This window comes from Pantherophis guttatus, chromosome 12 (assembly GCF_059756535.1).
Source record: "Pantherophis guttatus breed Tessera chromosome 12, ASM5975653v1, whole genome shotgun sequence".
Taxonomy (NCBI): Eukaryota; Metazoa; Chordata; class Lepidosauria; order Squamata; family Colubridae; genus Pantherophis; species Pantherophis guttatus.
This window is the reverse complement of record NC_142074.1, coordinates 7,427,436-7,451,647: the sequence shown is the minus strand read 5'-3', so window position 1 is coordinate 7,451,647 and position 24,212 is coordinate 7,427,436. Positions and strand designations below refer to the sequence as shown.

General features: G+C 40.5%; 1 protein-coding gene across 14 annotated transcripts in view; it reads right to left on the bottom strand.

Annotated features, from left to right (window-relative positions):
• Nucleotides 1–1,600: 1,600 nt before the first annotated feature.
• Nucleotides 1,601–24,212, bottom strand: part of ACSL4 (acyl-CoA synthetase long chain family member 4) — a 58,709-nt gene continuing 36,097 nt past the window's right edge. For 5 of the 14 annotated variants that reach the window (XM_034435046.3, XM_060692062.2, XM_034435045.3 and 2 more), the window contains 14 exons: nucleotides 22,845–23,360; nucleotides 21,773–21,950; nucleotides 20,888–20,997; nucleotides 20,114–20,252; nucleotides 18,767–18,917; nucleotides 15,872–15,995; nucleotides 15,248–15,319; nucleotides 13,827–13,966; nucleotides 12,858–13,030; nucleotides 12,171–12,245; nucleotides 11,005–11,196; nucleotides 10,535–10,649; nucleotides 9,322–9,479; nucleotides 1,601–3,648 (listed from right to left, as the gene is read on the bottom strand). In XM_034435046.3, the coding sequence (XP_034290937.1) occupies nucleotides 3,491–3,648; nucleotides 9,322–9,479; nucleotides 10,535–10,649; nucleotides 11,005–11,196; nucleotides 12,171–12,245; nucleotides 12,858–13,030; nucleotides 13,827–13,966; nucleotides 15,248–15,319; nucleotides 15,872–15,995; nucleotides 18,767–18,917; nucleotides 20,114–20,252; nucleotides 20,888–20,997; nucleotides 21,773–21,950; nucleotides 22,845–23,195 (2,136 nt within the window). In that variant the 5' untranslated portion in view covers nucleotides 23,196–23,360 and the 3' untranslated portion in view covers nucleotides 1,601–3,490. The remainder of the gene's footprint in view (nucleotides 3,649–9,321; nucleotides 9,480–10,534; nucleotides 10,650–11,004; nucleotides 11,197–12,170; nucleotides 12,246–12,857; nucleotides 13,031–13,826; nucleotides 13,967–15,247; nucleotides 15,320–15,871; nucleotides 15,996–18,766; nucleotides 18,918–20,113; nucleotides 20,253–20,887; nucleotides 20,998–21,772; nucleotides 21,951–22,844; nucleotides 23,361–24,212) is intronic. The other 9 variants (XM_034435048.3, XM_060692068.2, XM_087877486.1 and 6 more) reach the window with 2 other exon arrangements.

Below are 24,212 nucleotides of genomic sequence, written 5' to 3'. Positions count from 1 at the left end.
TGATCTGCTCTCCATCAACCAATTCAGAGTTGTTCCACTCAAAACAAGTAACCCATAATGACCAAAAAAGGCTCAGGCTGCAAACATGCTAGAATCTATTTCTTATAAGGAATGACATCTTTCTTGAGCTAAATCTGGACACACAATTGTGGGGTTTTATTTTGTCCGGCTTCCAAAACAGGAACCAAGCCTGAAGTGGCTCCACACTGGATGATGGAGGTGGATGATGGTTTGATGTCACAATCTCAGAAAGGCTCAGCAGGCTTCTAGGTATCTTTCAACTCCAGATGATTTAGATGCAGATGGGATTGCATTATCAGCTGCACATTTTAGAGATCAGACTGACAGTCAGCCACCCTGTTTCAGCAAAATTAAGAGATGTGAGCCAAGGACAGGTTGACAAAAGTTGATGGCAACCTTGAGCTGGTCAGGATCGAACTGTTGGCAGTGGGCAGTTAGCCTGCAATACTGTATTCGAATCACTGTGCCATCATGGCTCTTATAAAACTGGTGTTTGGGAATAAAAAAGTATGGCCAGTGAAGTCACTTCTACCGGGCTTAGTGAATCTGTGCAAAGCTTCTTGCTCATCTTAGAATTGCAAACTTGTACATATTATAGTTAGATCCTTATTCCTGCTTGCCAGAGAAACTACTTTATGAGAGGGGAGACACAGCATTTTTTCTCAAGATATGGTACTTTGTTGACTTGTTCTAACTGAAGATGAGGGGGTTCTAACTTAGCAAAGTTGAAATCCGTTCTAGCTTCTCTAAAATGGGATGACTTCCTTGTTCTAGTTGTCACTTAGCATCTCTTGATAGGAGAGTGTGATATTGTTTCGATACGAGAGTGAAAGGCAAGCCTCTTGGTGTGCAGAGATGTGTTTCCCAGTTCTAGAAAACTTGTCCACAGTAAGGAGTATGGTTGTATAACCTAGCTTATTTATGGGACAGCAATTTAGTATACTCTCACTAATGAACTACACATATTTAAACTTGAAAAAATCTTGAAAATTACAGCCTTAACAACCATGTGAATAAAGAGAAGAAAAAATGTTTTGTTGACCTTCTCTACTGAGTAGGTCATCCACCATCTTGGAAAGTTTGTTCCAAGAGCATCTCCACCCCTTCTGAAAATGATGCTAGTTGAGAAACCGGAAGAGAAAAATCTCACAGGTCAGCAGTACCCTTAATGCATATATGTAGTGTGAGCTGTTGAAATCCCACCTTAGGCATTTCCTCTGCATATACCCATTTCCTGTTTAACCTTTTGTTATGCTTTAAATCAAAATATCTTCCACCTCAGAGTTTCATCTCATGCTAAATGAGCTTGTTTTTGGAGGAAACCCACTAAATGGTAGGGAGAGCATTTGTTGCTTCTGTAAATAAGGGTTTGTGTTTGGTTGAGCTCTTAAGAGGCATTTCCCTAGGGCCGTATTTTCTTGCAGTCTGACCTGTTTTAAATGTTTATTTTCAGTCACTAGGAGAGGATAAGCTTGCCCAGAAACTATCTCAAAAATATTCCTCATGGCTTAAAAATGGGTCCTCATGCACAGCTGACTCAATTGCACATCTACGTAGCAAAAGGAAAAACTTCCCGAACTTGCTTTTAAAACCGCTGTGTATTGAACAACATCTCATACAAAATTCCTTCATTCTCCAAATAATATCCAATTATTTTTCTTTTTTTAACCATAATATACACATTAAAGTATAATGAATAAAAGAGAATCTACTTTATAAATACTTTAGAGCCACCAAAAGGTAACACAATGCACCCGAGAGCCACATTTGTACAAAAATGGAAGCCACATACAGAAAAGGATTGAAAGTGCACAGTAGAACAACATCCCATCGTCGCCAAGTTCTTCTCAGTTTTTGTTTCAAGTGTGAACTACTAGTATGAATTGAGAAGCCCAGTGCACAAAAGACATTCTTGTAAAATAATGCACACAGCAACACAGGAGACTGCTGCTCCCTCCCACCCTCCGTACATCGATTTCCAGTTTTTAAATAAAAATAGCAGACAAAAAAATTCCCTTTGCAAACACTTTAAAACACAAAGTTGCCAAGGCTACGTCCATCACTCGCATAGAAGAGAAATTCATTTTAATATAAGATTTTGTTTTATGTGATATAGTCAAAGATAAATTAAAATGCCCCCTTAAAATAAAAAAACAAACAGACAACAATAACCAAATATTTTATCTGTGGTGGGGATGTGCTTAGAGGAAGCGGTGCAAACATCCCAAAAAGCATAACACTCTGCAAAAGCAGATAGTATGCTGACTCCTTTAGCTACAGGACTCGTTTTGTTCCACTGATTTTTTTTTAAAACGTAGCGAGTGCGAATAAATAAATGATCGGAAAAGATGCCGGCTTAATTGTGGCAGTAATGCCAGCGTTCTTAGTATAAGCCAAAGTGACGCTAGACATGGCCAAAGTCATCCACTTGTCTTCTTCCAAAAGACAGCTTGAAATGTTTTGATTGGAATGTCTTAATTTACTTCTGATCGTCTGTGAGGATAGTTGTTTTTTTTTTTTTTAGGCACTCTAAATGTTTAATACTACCAGCCATCTCTTCCCTCTTTCTGTATGGAACACAACAATTTGAAAGAAAGAAAAATAAATATGAGAGAATCTGTCTGGGCTCACCAATGGCAGTAAAAGGGTTTTTTTTTCTCCCAATGCAGCAGGAAACGTGACTTTTAAAAGTACCACCAGTATTCTCTTGAGCAGTGGAAACTACGGCCAACTGCCTACGGAGCCTTTTTTTTTTTTTTTTTTTTGGAATGAGTAATACAAATAATCAGAAATTGCAGGAATAATTTCATGGCAGAGATGGGCAGGATGGTGCTGCAGAAAGGAAGGAATAACTTGGCATGTGGTGCAAGGATCCCATGGGACATTGTTGCGTTGGACTGTCAGTTTACGGCTGAGTGAAAGTACCGTTTTCACAAGAGAAATCCCTCTTCCTCTCTTTGTGCCTCCAATGACAGCCACTTTCAAATGAGCCTTTCAGCCAAGGACCTGAGAGAGCCATTTCTGGAGCAGCATTTTGGAGGGGGCTGAGTTCTGCCCCACCCTCACAACACCTCTTCCGTATCGCCTTTGCAACCGGCTTCTTTTCATCCATTTCGAAAACATCGCCTTGGACGATCACACTGCTTTCAAATCAGAGAAGACGCCGGAATAGAAAGGTAGAAGTACTGGTTTATCCAGTGAGGGTGTTCCGTATGAACACAACCATTTGGAACTGGAAGTGGTCTAATGAAACCATGGCAGTGGGTTGGTATTTTTGACAGCATCTTGGAAAACTGCAGGGCAGAAAGCCAGAGCAGCCGTTCCTTCTGGGTAACCAAGAGTAAATTTTCAACTGTTTTATGAAGCACAGCTTCTGTTTGGAAATACAACCGCTCTTTGGGAAATTCATTCATCGTCCAATGCCAGAAGAAACAACGCATGGTTTCTGACGCAGGGCGATTGGGAGGTCTTATTTCCCTCCATACATCCGCTCGATGTCATTGAGGTAATGGTTCTTCAGCTCCTTCCTTTTCAGTTTGAAAGCATCGGTGACTAAGCCTGTTTCAGGAGTCCAGGGCTCCGGACTCAGACGCACTTTGATGGGCACTTCAAATCTTTCCAACTTCACTGGAAGAGCAACGGGGGTGGGGAGTGAAGAGGGAAGAAAACAGAGATTAGGATTTGAAAAGAGAGGAGCCAGGCAGATGGACATAACCTACAAACATTATTCATTTATATGTGAATGCAGCAGGCTTGGGTTTTTTATCTGTTCAAAACCTTTTTTTTAGCCACAAAGAAGAGGGGGTCAAACCTATTCCGCAAAGCATCTGAAGGCAGGACAAGAAACAATGGATGGAAACTAATCAAGGAGAGAAGCAACCTAGATCTAAGGAGAAATTTCCTCACAGTGAGAACAATTAATCAATGGAATAACTTGCCTCCAGAAGTTGTGGGTGCTCCAACACTGGAGGTTTTTAAGAAGAGATTTGACAACCATTTTTCTGAAATGATATAGGGCCATGATGGCGAACCTATGGCACGAGTGCCAGAGGTGGCACATGGAGCCGTATCTGTGGGCACGCAAGTGTTGCCCTACCTCAGTCCAGCACGCTGGCCAGCTGATTTTCGGGCCTTCCGGGCCCACTGGAAGTCGGGAAACAGGCTGTTTCCGGGCCTCCTGAGGGCTTCCAGGGGGGTGGGGAAGGCTGTTTTTGCCCTCCCCAGGCTCCTAGAAAGCCTCTGGAGCCTAAGGAGGGCAAAAAAAAAAAGGGCCTCCAGAGCCCACCATGCCATCGCGTGCCAAAAGCGGGAGAGGTCACGGACGCATGAATGGGGAGACGGGGCACATTGAATTATGGGTGTGGGCACGCATACACACAATCCCCCCCAACTCCCCCTGCTTTTGACACGCGATGGCAAAAAGGTTGGCCATCACTGATATAGGGTTTCCTGCTTGAGCAAAGGGTTGGACTAGAATACCGGTCACCAACTGGTGGTACGTGGACCACTGGCGGTCCACGAGAAAATGTTGGTGGTCCGCAGAAAAATTACTTGCATTTTTTATATTGCACTAAATCAGGGGTCCTCAAACTACGGCCCCTAGGCAATGAATGCTTGTGTTACTGCAGAGAGTCTCCCCCTTCGGGGTCTTTTTATGTGGGTTGGAGGGGGGCAGAAATTCTGACTTGGGGTCTGCTTCAGCCTCCTGATGCAGGGTTTTGGGCAAAGGTTGGAGGGAAGTGCCACTGGTGGCGAAGAGCTGGGGGGCCTTCTTCCAGTAGGACTGTATCATGGCCTGGAACTGGCTGACCATCTCAGCCCGCTGAGCCTCCAGGCGCCGGTACCTGGCCTTGCACTCCCGCAGGTCTTCCCTTTGCTTGGAAAGCCTATGCTCGTAGTCCTCAGTGAGGTGCTTCTGCTGAGCCTCCTTCTTGGCCAGATCCAATTTGAACTGATCCAACTGTTTTGCCAACTCTTTCTCATGGTGGCTTTTTAGCTCCAACAATTGCTTCCTGTTGGGGCCCTAAGGAACTCGGGTAAGGCAGGCGAAGAGTGGCTGGGATGTAAGAGGTGAGTAGAGGCCGGTGAGGCGCCCCTCGACATGAGTGACATCAAGTTGGCCATGCCCACTCAGCCAGTCATTAAGCAGATATTAGTGGTCCGCGGGATTTAAAATTATGAATTTAGTGGTCCCTGAGGTCCGAAAGGTTGGTGACCCCTGGACTAGAAGACCTCCAAGGTCTGATTCAGCTCTGTTATTCTATGGTCTTAAACAAGACCAATTAGACAAGAGCAGTTCTGCAGGACTCCTACTGTCTAAAGACCATCCAGACCTTCCTTGGAAAGCCTGACTTATCAACCACTGAAATCCAGAACATCAAGATTTGATTACTTTGATTACTTTTCATCATCAAATGAAAGGGCTAATAAGCCCCAGTGATCTAAATTCTGCAGAGTCTCACTTTTCTGTTACAGGGATTCTCCAATTTACAACCATTTGTTTAGTGGCTGCTCAAAGTTACAGTGGTGATTTAGGACTTGGTCCTCGCACTTAAGAGCATCCGTGTGGTCACATGATTTATCATTCAGGCATTTGGCAACCACTATGCACTTACGACAGCTGCAGTGTTCTACAGTCATGTGCTCACCATCTGCAACCACTATGCACTTACGACAGCTGCAGTGTTCCACAGTCATGTGCTCACCATCTGCAACCACTATGCACTTACGACAGCTGCAGTGTTCCACAGTCATGTGCTCACCATCTGCAACCACTATGCACTTACGACAGCTGCAGTGTTCCACAGTCATGTGCTCACCATCTGCAACTTCCAGCTGGCTTCCGACAAGCAACATCCAGGGGGAAGGCGGCAGGGAAGGTCACAGGTCGCAGTTGTGTGACATCTCGCTTCATGTTCACAGAAAAAAAGGTCCTAAAATTGGGTGTGGTTGTGTGATAACTCACTTAACAACTGCATCACTCAATGGCAAATTTTTTGGTCCCTACTGTAGTTGTAACTTGAGGACTACCTCTAGGCACATTTCCTCCACTACTGAGGCATACTAGACTTCCAGCCATTAAGTGTTTCAAATAAAGATATAAGGCTATTTTTATGCCTGACAGAGATGTCGCACCAAAGCAACATGCACGATTCAAATCAAGCGAGCACTGATGATGTTACATAGTTTGGGTAATGAAAGGTCTGCAGGAAAACAGCCAAGCTCGGAGAGCACCAAGGACCCTTCACGTTTCAAATCTAAATACAGGTAGTCGAGGACCACAATGGAACCCAAAATGTTTGTTGTTAAGTGACATTTGGCCCATTTTAGGACCCACCCCCCCACATTAAGTGAATCACTGCAGTTGTTAAGTTAATAACACGGTTGTTAAGTGAATCTGGCTTCCCCATTGACTTTGCTTGTCAGAAGGTCGCAAAAGGGGATCACATGACCCCGAGACACAGCAACCACCATAAGTATGAACCAGTTGCCAGGTCTCCAAATTTTGATCACATGACTTCAGGGATGCTACAACAGTCATAAGTGTGAAAAACGGTCGTAAGTCACTTTTTTCAATGCCAGTGTAACTTTGAACAGTCACTAAATGAACTGTCTTTCTTAATAAGATACCTTACGCTCTGTCTTTTCTTGAGTGCATTCTTCCCCATGGCCAGCAGATGGCAGGACAATAACAAATGCAGCTTCACAGGGCCTTTAAGATCATTTTCTATCTGAAAATACTTCCCTGAATCTACTCTTAAGTACTCGTTGCGTGTCTTTAAATCCTCAGTACGTGGCCAATGTTTCCTTAATACTTGAGGAGAGAAGGGAGGTTTAAAATTGTCAAAATCTATTTTTGCATTATTGAACAACATTTGATGTTTTATGATACTCTTATTTCCTTTTCTTCCACAGTACCAGAGTTTATACAGAGGTTACATATGAAGCTCGGCTAGCTCGCTAAATGATGCTACAGTACATAGCTTGTTAGGCCCAGATGATACGGCAGCGTTTCCCAGCCTTAGCTACTCTTAAGTTGTCTGGACTTCAACTCCCTAAATTCCCAGCCAGTGAGGGAATTCTAAGGTCGAATAACAATATGCTACGGCATATGATTCCATACAAAGCAGGATGGGCCACATCTTTGCACAGGCCGTACATCCTGGGCATCCAAAAAGGGCCTGTCCTGCTTTCTAAGGGAATGGAATGCTGTAGCAACAGGGACCGATGTGCTAAGTAAGAGCCGTGATCTTGTGCATTAACCCTGTTTCTTTTTCCTCTTCATTTTGGGAACTGGAGGAGACTTGCTTTGTTCCTAAAATTATACTGAATCCAGGGGTGAAATGCTACCGGTTCAAACTGGTTCTCCTGAACCGGTAGTAATAAAAGCTACTGGTTTGGGCGAACCGGTAGTAAAAAAAATGCTACCGGTTCAAACGAACCGGTATTTCCGACAATCAGCTGTGCTACGCAATTTATATTTGCTAGAAAGCAGGATATAAAATCTAAATTGCGTGGCACAGCTGTTCCCACCCCCTCGCTGTTCTATTTACCCTAGAAAAGGCTTCTTAAACCTCCTTTTTCAGCGCTGCGTGGTAGCGGCTGCTGTGGGCCTCCACACAAAGCGCACATTTGGCACAAACCGGTAGCGAAGCAAAGTGGTAGCAGACTTCAGAGCATTTCACCCCTAGCTGAATCTATTTTAGGGCTTCTCATTGAGTTTTTATGGATCTCCTACATCAAAGCAGCAAGGCTCCACACAGTCAGTTTTGGCAACAGCAGCAGTGCAAAAGGCGAGGTGGTTGGAAATTGCATATAGGTTCATAACTTTATCCCTCTTATAAATTATGTGTAGCAAGAACCATCGCCTTATTGTCCCCTTGAAAGAGTAACTAGCTAAATGTTTGGAATTAGAATTATGAGTCATTTGTCAGGCATGAACAACCAGGCTACATGTGCAAAGTTCAAGCTTACCATTTCATTATGTTTTGCCTATAATACAGGAATCTCCCCAGTCTGGCAGCCTTTTCTTGGGAACGATTAGCTAAGGCTCCAAGGAATTGAGAGAGGATTGGTTTTACTGTTGTGGAGTGACTCTAAACTAGCTCTGTGCTTGATCCTTCCTCCCAGACTGGGTACTTCCCAACATCAATTCCACTTGGTTTGCAATTTTTAAATTGCCTGCTTTTCCAGACAACACAGATTATAATACAGCTATCTTTCACATCCAGCACTTCTAATCTAACCATATAGTTCTTGGCTCAACATAGTGTACAAAAATGCTTGTATTAATTAACAAAATTAATCAACATTTTCATGTGCCTTAAAGGAAAGTAAACTGCAGTAAGATGAGACTTAATAGGGAGGACCCGTGCATGAACAACTGCAAAAAAAGAACCTTGGTGGCGCAGCAGACTAAAGTGCTGTTAAGTAGCACCAGCTGCCTGCAATTACTGCAAGTGCAAATCTCACCAGGCTCAAGGTTGACTCAGCCTTCCATCCTTTCGAGGTAGGTAAAATGAGGACCCGGATTATGGGGGCAATAAGCTGACTTTGTATAAAAAAGAACACCACTTAGGGGGAGGCGAAAGCCCTACTAAACAGGTATATATAAAAGTATGAAGGCTATTGCTTAACGCATTGTAAGCCGCCCTGAGTCTCCGGAGAAAGGACGGCATATAAATCTAACCAATAAATAAATAAATAAATAAAACTGAAGTGGGCTAAATAAATACTGACTGATTTCTAGGTTTCCATTGTAGGGAAGCAAAAAATGCAATCCGTAGGCTGGAATTTTGAAAAGGATGAGAAAGTAGTCTGGGTAGTTGAATTGTAAATTTCTGACCACTGACATGACTTGGTACTTATTCTGTGACATATGTATGGGAGGCTTTCACATAAGGGTGTACTGACATGATGCTACTGCTCATGGGAATGCAATCTCAGTTTCCTCAAGATATCCATGATTCCACTGAACCTTCCCCCACTTTTGAAGGGAAAAAGAGTGGGACGGGACTCTTGGAATAATGCCTAGGACCACGTGATCAAAACCTACCCAGAATGGGACTTGGATCATGTGCCTGCAGCCACCTTTTTGACAATTCCTCTTGCCTTCCAGACACTCTTGGAGAAATTGAAAAAAAAAAAATGCAGTAACAGGGAAGTGGCTTGCAAAAGCTCTGAACACTTTCTCCTATCATTAGTAAGATACTGAATGATACTTGAGCGGAGTATCTGCTGCAGATAAGATTATGAGTTGTAACCACTCTACGGTTCGGAGAAACAGCTTCGTTTGCTTACTTTTGTTAGCCATGTTCTTAATCTCTTTCAGAACTTCCGATTCCATGACAGGATTGTTACAGATGTTGACCCAGCTATCAGACATACCCCTCTGTTCAGCAAGTGCCATTAGTTTCTTCTGATTGGGAACCACAAAACTGATAACGTAAGACTGGTTGCTAGATCGAAACACAAGAAAACACTATTTAGTTTTTAGGGACCCTTGACTAAGCAAAATGTTTTACCCTGAAAATTACTCTAGCCCAGCCTTTTTCAACTGGGGTTCTGTGAGAAATTGTGTTGGGGGGGGGAAATACTTGTTGAACTTCACATGCTAGCTGTAGATGTAACTTTTATCCAGAGGTTCCCAGAGACCTGAACATTATTTCAATCTATTTCCTTCAGAATAAAAACAGAAGTGAGAAAGGTTGCTCCAGCTATGTATATTTAGATCATAAGAACCTAAGAATGCCTTGCTGGGTCGGACCTCTGGCCCATCTGGCCAGTACTTCTCTATGGTTACTTGTCAATCATGTGTGTATGTGTATATAGATAGATAATAGCTAAAAGGTGAGAAGAAACCAAAAGAATACTGTTGTACTTATATAGTGTATGAATATTTAGATCTAGAATGATTTCAGCAATGTGGGCATATACCTGCGACCCTCAAAGGGTTTCTGAATGAAATGCCAAGCATCCTTTACTATGGCTGATTTACTGAGGTACAGAATGCTGGTCAGCTCCCTCACTCAAGATATAGGGCCACGATGGCGAACCTATGGCACATATGCCAGAAGTAGCACGCAGCACCATCTCTCCAGGCATGCCAGCTGTTGCCCATTGTTCTTCCAGGTTCCAGTGCGCACATGCGTGCCGGCCAGCTGGTCTTCACACACACAGAGGCGCTGGAAACTGGAAGAGCAGCTCCCTGCAACCTTCTCTTGGGTACCTTATAGCACCTAATGCTTCCCAACACATGCAACTTTAAGATACAGTACATGAACTTCAACTCCCAGAATTCCTCAGCTGCTGAGGTTGGGAAGCACTGAGTTATGTATGTCACACCTGCTGGAATGGGCCTAGCTAGTTCCAGCAATTTGAATCCTGCTGGAGGGAGCAATGATTTTGGAAAGTGGAGCACAAGATTCTCACTTTCCAACCTGCTCGATGTAAGTTTAAAAAAAAAAAAAAATCCCATGAAATTGTATGAAAGATCATATATATGTAAACTCACCTTTTCGCATATGCACAAATATTGTCAATCAGGGGGCAGTTTTTCAAGGCTGCCTCAACTTTGCCAAGAGACACGTATTCTCCAGCTTGCAACTTCACCAAGTCTTTTTTACGATCTGGGGAAACAATCACACACAATTTGGGATTTGAGAGACCATCCTCCTCCTTTCCTCAGAAGGAACCCTCAGTGGAGCCAGAGACCGAAGGGGAAAGTCGGCATCCTCCAGACATTCTATTTTAGACACAACGATGCCAGTTTTCATGCAAAACCAATTGCTGAGATAAAATCTTCTACCTTTGCAACTGCCAGAACCAAAATTTTAAAATGTAGTTAGAAAAAGTGAAGACTATTATAAAAAAAAGGCAACTGTTTTATATGGCTGTTCAATGTACAGTATATGCTTGAAAGAGCTCACTCATAGAAAAACAGGGGCAGGTTTCTTTGTGAGCAAACCAAAATATTGTGCCCACCTATGATTTGGAGGCACCCGTCAGAATGAAATTCTCCAATATCTCCAGTACAGAACCATCGCTGGCCTTTGTCATCGACAATGAAATCTTCGGCTGTTTTCTCATCATTTCTGAAGTATCCCATAGAGACATTGGGCCCTCCAATTATAATCTCTCCCCTCGGGTGTGGCAAGTCTCTTGTTGTGTAGCCTCCTGAAAAAAGCAGAAAGAAAGAATAAATTGGTGGCTACAACAATTCCTTTAAATCAAATCGAAATGGTCATCAAGAAAGAATGGCAGGATCATGTTGATTAATTATGTTAGGTCACTAAATTAATATGGGCAGTAAAATGTACTGATGCATTAGGTCCAACTAGGATCACAAACTCTGGGAACAAAAAAAGCTTTGAATCTAAAATGGGGGCGTCCAACCTTAGGATTCTTAAGATTTGTGGACTTCAACTCCCAGAATTCTGTAGCCAGTGTGGGAGTTGAAGCCCACAAGTCTTAAGAATCCCAAAGTTTATCTAATTTATATAGGTACGTATGGGACACAAACAACTCTAACTTATTCAGAGGTAATCCTGCTAAATTTAGTGGGCTTTTTCCCAGAGTCAAGCAAATATAGGATCACTGCTTCTCTCAGCAAATTTATGCAATTTATTAGGAAATGGATTCACCTAACAGATAAGATTAACAAGAGTTTTTCAACACTGACAACTTTTAAGATGTGTGGATTTCAACTTCCAGACTTCCAATGCTGGTTGGGGAATTCTGGGAGTTGAAGTCCACACATCTTAAAGTTGCCAATATTGGAATGCACTGGTTTAACCAATACAAGTAAAATGTATCAACAGCCATTGGCCTCTTAAGCCAACAGATTTAAAAGGTTAATGATTTTCTATGGGGTATGATTTGTCCCATAAGCGCACCACAAGGGGAAAAGAGTTTCGGAATTGGGACATCCTGGACCAAAAATAATCAGGTTTCCCAGATGGGGCTGTTTTTCCTACCCCAAAAAAAGAGAAATAGCTGGAGATGGGTCAAAAGTCTTCTTGAGAAAAAACTAGAGATGGAATAACTTTCCAACAAGCACATATTTATCTACTTTGTCAAGGGCATGATACAGACTCCTATTTCAGCATGGAAACAGATTAAAGTATATTAGAATAATGGGATTTTCTCACCTTCTTGCCAATCTCTGAGCTTAATCTCACAGCAGATAAGAGGAGCTCCAACTCTTCCAGTACTGTAGTCAGTTACTAGATAGAAAACATCAGGAAACAAGGAATGAGATAAGAATCAAACTGTAAGAGAAGAGCAGGGAGAGCTGAGGGTGGAATTAAGCATGTCATCAACTTAAGAGTTATTATGCGGCCACAAATAGTCCAATTTCTCTTGAACTCTGCTGACCTTTATTTGGCATCAATTTAGTATTAAAACTTAGATTATTGTGTATAGGCTTGAGCAATACATCTTGAACTGCAACTTAATGTATGGTCCTGATCTTCTGCAGCTACATTAATGTCAGGCACAAGAGAACAGAATCATACATTAAGTTGCAGTTCAGAAAATTTATCCCTCAAGCCTATACACAGGAATATAGTCAACTAAAGTTCTAAATCTGAATCGGCGCCAGATAAGGGTCAACGGAATTCAACTTGGACTGTTTTTGGCAATGTAACTACTCTATGTTGATGACATGCTTAACTCCACCCACCAACCCACCAGCTTTGCCTACTCTTCTATACAAATGCTTTTTAAGTTCTTTTAATGTAATTGCAAACTAGAGTAAAGACAGCACTGCAGGCTGTTTCTCAAGGGCTTCACGCAAAACACCTTTACAATGAAAGAAGCTAACCACAAATCCTTACCTTCAGTAATGGTGCCTGCTCCACAGGTTTCTGTCAGGCCGTAACCTTGGCCAACAGGGCAGCAGAAGCAGATGTTCATGAATCTCTGTGTTTGAGATGAGAGAGGAGCCCCTCCGGAAAGCATCATACGTACATTTCCTCCCAACAGGGCCTTCACCTTTTTAAACAGCAGTCTTAAAAGAAAAGAATCCCACAATGACATAATGAAAGAGCACATTAAGAAGATTTATAAATAGCAGATACATGACTCTCTATGGTCCCCTCCCAGACACACCCATTGATCCACCTGCTGTGGATTCAGTCCAATGTTATAGATCTGATTGGCTTTCTGCTCTGTTCAGAAGTGAACAAGAACCTGGTTTTCAATGTGTGGGTTCTAGGTTCAGTTGAAGTTGCAATAGACTCATTGAAATCATTGGCCCCAAAAATGATAGATATGGCTATCCTTCAAATCAAAGAAGCCTAGTTCATATCTGATTATGTACAAAAAAAGGGAGATCTGAACATATTCATCAGAGGTTCCCTGGAAGTTCAGGAAATTTTTATAGGATACAATATTCTACATTAACCCAAGGGTTAGTTGTATGGCAAGATTCAAAAATAAACTCCAGATAACCTGGACTGCAACTTTCAGAATCTCCACCTGGCATGGTAATTGCCTGAATGGCCAGGAATTCTGGGACCTGGTGCTCAATATATTAACAACAGCAGTCTGGCAAAGGTTACCTTAGAAAGACCCCCCAAGATAAATGATCTCACCGCAGCAATTTAAAAAGCAGTTTAATAACCTACACTTAAGAACCACTGATTTCCATGATGAATGAATGTACACCTGCAGGGAAGGCTAGGATTTAGACAAAGAGTCTGTCCAATCCGGTTTAACTAGTGGTCTTTTTTTTTTTTTTTTACTCAAATTTAATAGCCAATTATATCTGCAAACAAATATTAAAATACATCAACTATACTTACAAGTTGCAGAGAGGTGCATCATAACCTCTTTTTATTTGTTCCAATTTATAGTCATATCCTATCTTGAACAAAGTTTTCTGAAAATAGTTCATCTCCTGAACTTTACTCATAACGTTCTTATAAATTCGATCCATGATTTCCTACAAACAATTTAAAGGAAACAGCTAAGAAAAATTTTATTCCTGAACTGGTTTATACCAGCCGAGATCTGTGAGCAAGGATAACAGGAAGGAGCAATTCATTTATTTTAAACAGCCAGCTATTTCCTTAGTTGTATAACCCTTAATATGTAATCAGGCTAATCTATTGGCGGTCAATTTTAGCTGGGGGTTATTTGCGTAGGCATTCAGTGGAAAGCAATGGAAATATTGAGCCCCTTCTCCTTTTGACCCATTTCAATGAAGAGCTGTCAGAATAAAAAAATAAATCTGTGGCCACATTTACTCAGCGGAATGAAGATCTGACGCTACTCCCAACTTATGCCAATGTTACATATAGATTACGTATGGATGATTATAATGTAGTATGGTCATTGTTCTTGAAACCATTGCATGAAACTTTATGTACATGTATGAGAACCCTTGATATTGCTTGTTTCTTTTCTATTTAATTATACAAATAAAAGCTGTTTTAGAAAACGATAATTTTTTAAAAAAAAATCCATGTGAGCAAAAGTGTCACAGGAATCTATCGAATGAGTCAAAAGTCTGGGGATTTCAGGACAAAACAGAGATGTTCTCAAATGTTCTAAACAACTGTTGTTTTGCCAAATTATATGCTAGATTTCTCTCTCTCACACACACACACAAACAAACATACACACATATCAACAAATTAATTTTTTTGCAGCCAGTTGCATTTTATTTAACTATTGGATTTGCTTAACATGGTTTGACGAGGGAAGGTGGACAGAAAGGAAGACAGATTTTCAAAATGTGTATTATGAAACATGAGCATTGATGACTATTTCAAGCAAAGAAACTGTAGATATATGCACACCTGCAATTGGTTTTATAAGATCCCAAATTTCAAAATTTTATTAGTTTCTCAAAATATAATATAAAATACAAAAATACAAAAACTAATGGCAAGCAAGGAAAAAGTGTTGACTTCCGACTCTTTTCTGTGGAGTAGAATAGGCAATAGCATAAAAATTCAACTTTTTTATTTTTATATAATAATATATACTATATTATATTTTAAGAAACTAATAAAATTTTGAAATTAGGTATTAAAAGATCCAAGATGTAGGGCTTGGGGTTTTTTTGACTTGTGGCTCTAAGATGGGTGGTCTATATAAACCTGTTGGGGAAAATAAGTTACTGTACTGTTTAAAGTTTAACATTTAAGCCATTTTTAATAAAGTTACAGCATGGAATTCACAAAATTTCACACAAAATCTCATCCTTATTGATACTTACTGGCACAGCTGCCATCAAAGTGGGCTTCAGAACAGTGCAGTCTCCTTTGCTTCCCTTTTTAATTTTGCTGGACTGAAAGAAGAGGGGGGAACAAGAACCCAATTTTAATTTCAATTATTTTCACAGAAGAATAAAACTATAAAAAGGTACTTAGGACTACTGAATTTTGCAAATTGAAATAATAAGCCAAAGGAATGAAAGGTAGAGTATTCATCATATTTCACTGCTTGAGGATCAAAGAGCTGATCAGATTCTAAAGCAGATGAGAAAACTTAAAACTTGCAATCGAGAAAATTAGAAATCTTTCAGGGATAGAGTTTTAAGATGTCCTTATCTGTGCACATCACTTTGACTCAGATTATTGTAGTGGCAAGTTTAAGGCTACTTCTCGCTCTAAGGTTATTCAATAATATATTAATCTGTGCAGTTTTTAATGTTTTAATATTTTAATAACCTTTTACTTGTTTTACAACTTTTAAGCTGCCCGGAGTCACCTTGTTGGGGAGATAGGTGGCATAAAAATTTGATAAACAAATAAAAAATGAATTTCTATCCAATGTTTGGCATTGATTGAACACTTTTCCTCCTAAACCATTTACAAAGCAGCTCCATCCATTGGCTTACCTGATCTGACAGGGTAAGTGGTGAGGAATATCCAATCCTGCAGCCATAAGTAATGCAGGAAATTTCTGCTGTCAGTTCTAATACATGAGCCAAAGGCAAGTAGCCAATATATGTGTCATTGGGTCTAAGGGAGAAAATGTAAATTGTTTCAATATGACAGTCAGGTTATCAGTCAGGTTATCTTGGTCTAAATAAACACAGAACATGGTTTGGGTTTTTGTCTCTTAACCAGGGACAACTGAATCCTTGTAGTCTAATGCAGGGGTCTCCAACCTTGGCAACTTTATGATTTGTGGACTTCAACTCCCAGAATTCCTCAGGCAGCCTGGTTGAGGCTGAGGAATTCTGGCTGAGGAATTCTGGGAATTGAAGTCCATAAGTTGTAAAGTTGCCAAGGTTGGAGACCCCTGGTCTAATGTATATTCAGGTTGATAAAACATCGTCTTGGATTGACTCAGTCAAAATGCAACTTCAGCTAAATTGGGTGGCCTCCAGAGGTAAGGATCTCAACCCCCCGATTGGAGAACCCTGCTTTAATAGACTTTATACTTACCATTTTTAGTTACTAGTGTAACAGAAATGTTATCTTCTACATACAATTTATGTAATTCAAGCCGGAATAGGGTCAGGCCTGGAGTGAGGGCCTCCAGTCTGTAGAACAGCCTCTTGGGAGAGGTTTGCTTAGTGCTTATCCTGCAGTCTTTTTGCCTCCCAGATACTAGAAATACATTGATATTTTGATGTGTTAAAATCCCACACTATTCTACTGCTATACTTTACTATACAGGCAGTCCTTGACTTACAACCATTTGTTTAGTGACTGTTCAAAGTTACAACAGCACTGAAAAAGTGACTTATGACTGTTTTTCACACAACCATTGCAGCATCCCCGTGATCAAAATTCAGATGGTTGGCAATTGACTCCTATTTATGACATGTTATATGACATATTTATGACATGAACCGTGTTACTAACTTAACAACTGCAATTATTCATTTAACAAGTGTGGCAAGAAATGTCGTAAAACGGGGCAAAATTCACTTAACAAATATCTCACTTAGCAACAGAAATTTTAGGCTGAATCATGGTTGTACGTTGACAACTACCTTTATTATGATTCATTATCATCCCTAATGCTCATTTTATTTTGTGTTGAGCTTTGAAGCTTCTATAGATCATACTTTAAACAATTCTGTACAATGCTCAAAGAGTTGAAGTTAGTAAGCAATCCAGGAATAAGTTGTGCACAAACACAAACGTACTAATTTGCTCCAGCCTCCAAGTTCTAGCAGTCAAGAGCATCAGTGCTTTCTTTGCTTGACTTTTGGATAGTTAATGGGCCTAGTAAAGCTTGAAAGGCCATCATGGATTTGCTTGAATCAAACAATAAAAGTAGAATACAGCTTTGAAGAGTTTGTTCCACTCCTTGAGCAGTGTAACTGCATATTTCTGCTTGACTTGTAGCAGCAAAAACACAGGAAGACTTATCTTTACCCCTATATAAAGATTAACCTTATTGTTTTTATTGCTCAAGTAGTGGAAAAAACTCTCTTCGGGAAGCAAATTACCAAGAGGAGAATAAACTATGTCTCCAAAGCAGGTGAAAGACTAATGTCTAAGGTACAGGTCATTGATTAAGTTCTGAACACGCTGAGTAGCATTCTTCATAGCATTAATGAGCACCGTCAGGTTTCTTGCGTGGGCTGGGCAGGATATAGCAGTTGTGTGTATAGGGAAGAAAGAGCTAGATGGCAACATGGATCAATGCCAATGCTCCAATAAAGGAGAATATTTGTGGCTCAGGGTTGAAATGAATGGTCCTTGGTGCTCTCTGAGTTCGGTTGTTTCGTTGAAGACATTTCATTACCCAAACTAAGTAACATCACAGCACAGATAATGTTACCTAGTTTGGGTAATGAAACATCCGCAAGAAAACAAGCAAGAGAGAGCACCAAGGAGCCCTCAATTTATTTATTTATTGGTTCGATTTATATGCCGCCCTTCTCCGGAGACTCAGGGCGGCTTACAATGTGTTAAGCAATAGCCTTCATACTTTTGTATATATCTGCTTAGTAGGGCTTTCGGGGGCCCCCTAAGCGGTGTTCTTTTTTATACAAAGTCAGCTTATTGCCCCCACAATCCGGTCCTCATTTTACCTACCTCGAAAGGATGGAAGGCTGAGTCAACCTTGAGCCTGCTGAGATTTGAACTCAATGCTAAGGTTATTGCAGTTATGATCACAAGACCTTAATCCAGTAACACATAATCCTCCTAGTACCAGATGTTATTGTGTCCTAACCACAATCCAAGCCCATTTCCCCAAAATTATGCAAGTTGGTCAAAAATAACAAAAGATTTGGCAATGATACCTTAAGACCTTGCATGGAACACCAATGTTTGTGACATTATCGCACCAAACCAATGGGAAAGGGAGGGTTGCTGGCATTAATAATAGGTTGAACAGGTTCTTGGGAACATGGCAATATCCATCCCTGATTTAATCTCTTAACATAAATTGCCGTCACTGCCAAGCATCAAGGAAGGATGATAAAAGAATTGGGCCAACTCAATCTCTGCATCTTCATTCTGTTTACAGGACACGAACACTCGTAGCTGGAGAAGGTTGCACACATATGGGAAGATCCAGCAGGGAATGGGTTTCTAACTGTTGGACTCTCACCTGCTATCCCAAAGGTGCTTTTTCCAAAGGAAAAACTAAGAAAGCCCAGTTGCCTTTTGGAAAAAGCAGCTTTGGGACGACCATGACTTGGATGATTGAGATTGAGTGCATGTCACCTGCTGCGTACTCTCTATTCTCAGCCCACCTGCCCTGTTAGCGGGGAAAAAAATGAATTATAAACAAATGCATATATTTAATGGCCGGAATTGCTTACCCCAGGCCAGGAATTCGCTCACACTGTCCAGTCATTCCAGCTATCAGGTTTTTATGGACCATCATGACCCCTTTTGGCCTCCCTGTGGAGCCACTGGTATACATTACTAGGGCCAGGTCTGTAGGAACAGGGAGGCAGGGAGGGATGCTTACTAGACAAAGATAAGGAAGCAAAACAATTAGATTACAATTTTGAGAAGAAAATAAAACTGAGACTAAAACTAATGTTTTATACTGTGAAAAAACAGCTAAGTAGAAGTGCAAACTTGTAAACCAAGCAGGACTAAGCCTTGTGGCCCACATTACAGTAAAATGTTGAACATTGGTGGTGGGGAGGAGAATCTGATCACCGTTGAGAAAGGAAGGTGTGGGCTTAGGTATTCAAGGCACTGAAGCAATGGCCCTGTGATGAGGACACTGTTATGCCACTTACATCATTGTGGCATCATTGTGGCCAAGGGCTAATTTTAAAAAACTGTACTTTTACTTCTAGTGCTGGCAAATGAGAAGCACTAGCTTATGATTGTGGTGGTGGTGATGCACCTTGTAAGAATCCTCTAATTCCAGAGAGTCTCAAACCACAATGATTATGCACACCCTCGTGGCACAGCCTTGAGCACGATTCAAGCTGCTGATAAGATCTCTCTCTTGCTCATCAGTAGCCATGCTAGACTTTGTTTCTCCATGGAGATTTGAGAAGGAATCTCAAAAGCCACAGCTGCTTCAAGGACAACGGGAGGTTATGACATCCTCCCCTTGGTCCTTGAAAAGGACCAAGCCCTTTGATTGGATCAGCTCCCTTTCACAATTCAGAACAAGTTTCTAGAGAAGCAGACTACAGGTAGTCCTCGATTTACAACAGTTCATTTAGTGACCGTTCAAAGTTACAACAGCACTGAAAAAAGTGACATGACTGTTTTTCACAGTTACGACCTTTGAAGGATCCCCATGATCGTGTGATCAAAACTCAGGTGCTTGGTAACTGGTTCATACTTATGACCATGGCTGTGTCCCAAGGTCGTGTGATCCCTTTTTGTGACCTTCTGCAAGCAGAGTCACTGGGGAAGCCAGATTCACTTAACAACCATGTTACTAACTTAACAATTGCAGTGATTCACTGTGGCAAAAAGGTGATAAAATGGGGCAAAACTCACTTAATGAATATCTCACTTAACAACAGATATTTGGGGCTCAATTATGGTTGTTAAGTCGATGACTACCTGTATATTCTTATGCAGAATTAAAGATGAAATTATTTAAATGATCTGGAATGCTGTTTGTTATATAGAAAAAAAAACACACACCACGTAACAGGATTGTTGAAAAGGGTTTCAGATGGGCTACTTACAGTTCTCTGGTTTGGCTCCAAGTTCTTCTACTGCTTGCATGTTATGAATCTCCAGCCCTTTAGGATAGTCTGATTTATTGATAGTCTTATTATCCACATAAATGATGTATTTGAGGCAGGGAATTTCTGACAGTACATTCTGGGGAACAAAAATAATTGAGAGTTGATTTGTAGGAACCTGAGCAAAAGTTTTCAATACATGGCATATGTCTGCCTTTGCTTCTCATGATTGTAAAAGTTTGTTGTTGTAATAATGTTTTAAGAATATATTCTTTCTACTTCTGACTGTTCAAAAACCATTGGAAATATGGGGAAATCTTATTTCTACAGCTACAGCATTTCCAAGGCAGAGAAGTTTCATGCAACCTAAAGTGGCTGGTTTTCAAAGTTTAGTACAGAAATTATAGCTGCTGGGCAAGATATTTGTCTGCAGTGATTAATTTCTGACAATTTTCAAATAATTGTTAAGGGTATGGCCACACACATTTTACAGTCTCATTGCAAATTACCACTGACTACACGTTTATAGTATACTCAGAAATTCAGCCTAATGAACTTTAGAATGTAATGAAAAGTACACATACCATTATATTAAAATATGACGTACTATACATAATACAAATATTATTTTAAAAAAATAAAATGTAGGCTTTCCTTACAGATTAAATTATGTTAGGCCCCATTATTCCCAGTATCTTTTAGTAAATTAGCTTTGATCTAAATTTAGTTTGATCTAATATTTAATTTTACTATCATGCTTACAGAAAGATTTACCTTCAGTTTGCCTTCCAAAAGATCTAAGCTAGTGATTAGAAACGATGCTTCAGATTCATTTAATCCATAGGTTACCGCCTCTTCTCCAAGGGTTGCGTATAGTGTAACAACTATTTAAAAAGCAAGAAGTTAGTAAGTAGCTCAATAACTAATTCAGCTGAAGCAATAAGTATTCCATGTTAATTTTATGTTTCGTGTACAGGTAGTCCTCAACATACAACAGTTCATTTGTGACTGTTCAAAGTTACAACAGCACTGAAAAAAAGTGGCTTATGATCGTTTTTCACACTTACGACCACTACAGCATCCCTATGGTCATGTGATCAAAATTTGGATGGCTTGGCAGCTTGGCATATAGCTATGATGGTCGCAGTGTCCTGGGATCATATGACCACCTTTTGCGATCTTCTGACAAGCAAAGTCAATGGGGAAGCCAGATTCACTTAACAACCATGTCACTAACTTCACAACTGTGGTGATTCAATTCTTTGTGTGTCCAATCACACTTGGCCAATAAAGAGTTCTGTTCTGTTCTGTTCTGTTCTGTTCTGTTCTGTTCTGCTCTGCTCTGCTCTGCCCTGCTCTACTCTACGAAATACTCAAATTTTTAAAAAGTATGTAAATACTCTGTTATAGCTGTAAAGGTATGAAGACTTGTGCCCTAATAAATTCTCTGGTCTTAAAACAAATCGTTTTGTATATATATTTGAACCATATGTATAAATGTTGCCAGTAATTCAACACAGGCACCGGTTTCTAAGATATCTTTGTGCCAGATGACAACATGTCACTGAGGGCAAACATCTTTTAGGAGTGGTGACACATTGCAGAGAATCAGGACTATGGTCCTTGTTTATGGGGGTGAAATGCAGCACGGATACTCACGAGGAAAGTTGTACCGGAAGCAAGACTGGGCAGCAATAAACCATTCAGCTCGCGTCTCACAGAATACGGCCACAGTGCTCTTGGGCTGCAATCCAAGCGCCACTAACCCGCTTCCAAAGTGCTTCACCTTCTGGTTGGTCTCCTCATAGTTCAGCCACCTATAGTTCCCTAGGATTAACTGGTCAAGATTAAACATTTGATCCGTTAGCATTAAAGCAAGGAGATCAAAACAAGAAAGATGACTTTAAAAACAAAACAGTTTAACCCCTGCTGATATAAATCAATTTATACTGGATCAGTTTTGATTATTGTTTTAAGAAACTGTCCAAGCCACTCTAGATTTTCCTGTTCTGCTCCACTCACTTGGTTCAATAAAAGGAATCTCTCCTGAAGCACTTAAACCTCTTATCATGTATCGGCCCATTTCCAATCTAGGGGACAACTCCTCTAGTTCGTGTGATTGAAAGCATTGTGCCTGTATCAGAACTGCACAGTAACAATGAAAGGGCCACCTGAAATCTGTATTTTCATGATGGCCACTGTGGAACAAATAGAAAAAAGTTCAAAAGGAAATGGGTCAACTACAATTTACAACTGTTCACTTAGAGACTGTCTGAAGTTACAATGGCACTGAAAAAAGTTACTTGTGGCTGTTTTTCATCTTATGACGGTTGCAGCAGCCCCATGGTCAGATGGATCAAAATTCAGACACTTGGCAACTGACTCATATTTATGACAGTTGCCTTGTCCCGGGGACATGTGATCCCCTTTTGCGACCTTCTGGCAAGCAGATTCAATGGGGAAACCAGATTCATTAAACCACCAGGTTGCTAACTTAAAAACTGAAGTGATTCTCTTAACAACTGTGGCAAGAAAGGTCGTAAAATGGGGCAAAACGCAGCAATCATCTCACTTAGCAAAAGAAATTATGGGCTCAATTGTGGCCGTACTTCTCTTTCAGAACTAATTCTAGCTTTCCTCTTGCGCTGATGGAAATCCAGACATTCATCTTTTCATGCCTCCTGAAAATCTTTTGGGAAGGATGATTTACACCGGCTCAAAAGTCACTTACCTTTTTAAATACTTTCCCATTTGGCTGCATTTCATTCTCTTCGCTCAGGACCTCTCTTGTTCCAAGACAGTCTTTCTTCCCAAACTTTGTCACAGCAAGGTCAAACAATTTGTCCAGTGTGTCGGCTCCAGGAAAGTCTATATTGGCTAATGATTCCATATGCAAAATGGACCGATACGGACTTCCGGGGCTGTCGGAGACGGGCTTAGCTTTTAAGCGCTTCGCCATAGCTTTTTTCTTCTTAACATTTGTAAGAAAATACCAGGGTATGAATACAAGGGCACTGTACACATTTATCAAAAAATACAGGGGGAACCACACAAGGGTCCACAGGCTTTGTTTAAGATTCATAATGGACAGCTTTCTTTTTCTTTTAGATCTGCCACCTGTCCTTTTGGGGAATCCAAGTTTCTTAAGGTTTTTTTTTTTTTTTTATCCTCAAGGAGGAAGCAGCAGCAGGAGCAGCAGGCAAAAGCAGAAACGAAGACTTTAGCTGGTTGAAGATTAGAAGAATCACTAAGGGTTAGAAACGATCAGCAACAATCAGCAATAAGCAGCAGAAAATTATTTGAAGATCATGGCTAATCAGAGAGCATTAGAAAAACAGCAATAATTTGTTAGCTTCAGTCTTTGATTGGCTTCATTTCAACATGCAGCTGGACCCAGGACATTGAAGGAGCCGCTCTGACATTTGTAAACAGTGTCATGGAATTTAAATCACTGCATCGGAAGGAAGCATATATTTGTTCAATGGATCTTTGCCCCACTCTAAATATTTAGGAGAATTAGGTAAACATTTTTCTCTTAAAATGTTATGCTTTTAATCCAATTTAACAATATGACCATTACATCACTATGGTCAAAAGTCCATGGATCTCCCCCCCCCACTCCTCCAAATGTGGAAGGGCAAATAAAGATTTAATTAAGGTTGTTTATGATTCTGACAAGCATTTTTTTTTTGTTTATTGAACAGTTTATTTGTAGGATTTTTGTTATTGTAAGGGAAACGATGTGTTGCTAACTTAAGAAATCTGTTAATTATTACCTAAATCCTTTAGAAAGTTAATTTCAGCAGTCTTTTTTTTTAATTGCACCCTTCCAAGTAAATGTTCAAGCCAGCTCAAACTAAAAGATTAAAGTTAATAAAAAAGGCAGGAAGAGAAAACCTTCAGCACAAAGACAAGACGAGGGTTGGATTAGGAGCACTGGAATCAATGTCAATATTTATAATTTCAATAAGATCTATTTTCAGCCCTCTCCAATGATCAATGTATTTATGTTGCCAATATGCAGAAGAGGAAGGCCTCTGAAAAAAAAGGACATGTTTTCTAGAATTTTTCCCTAAACTGGGCAATCAAATGGACAGGG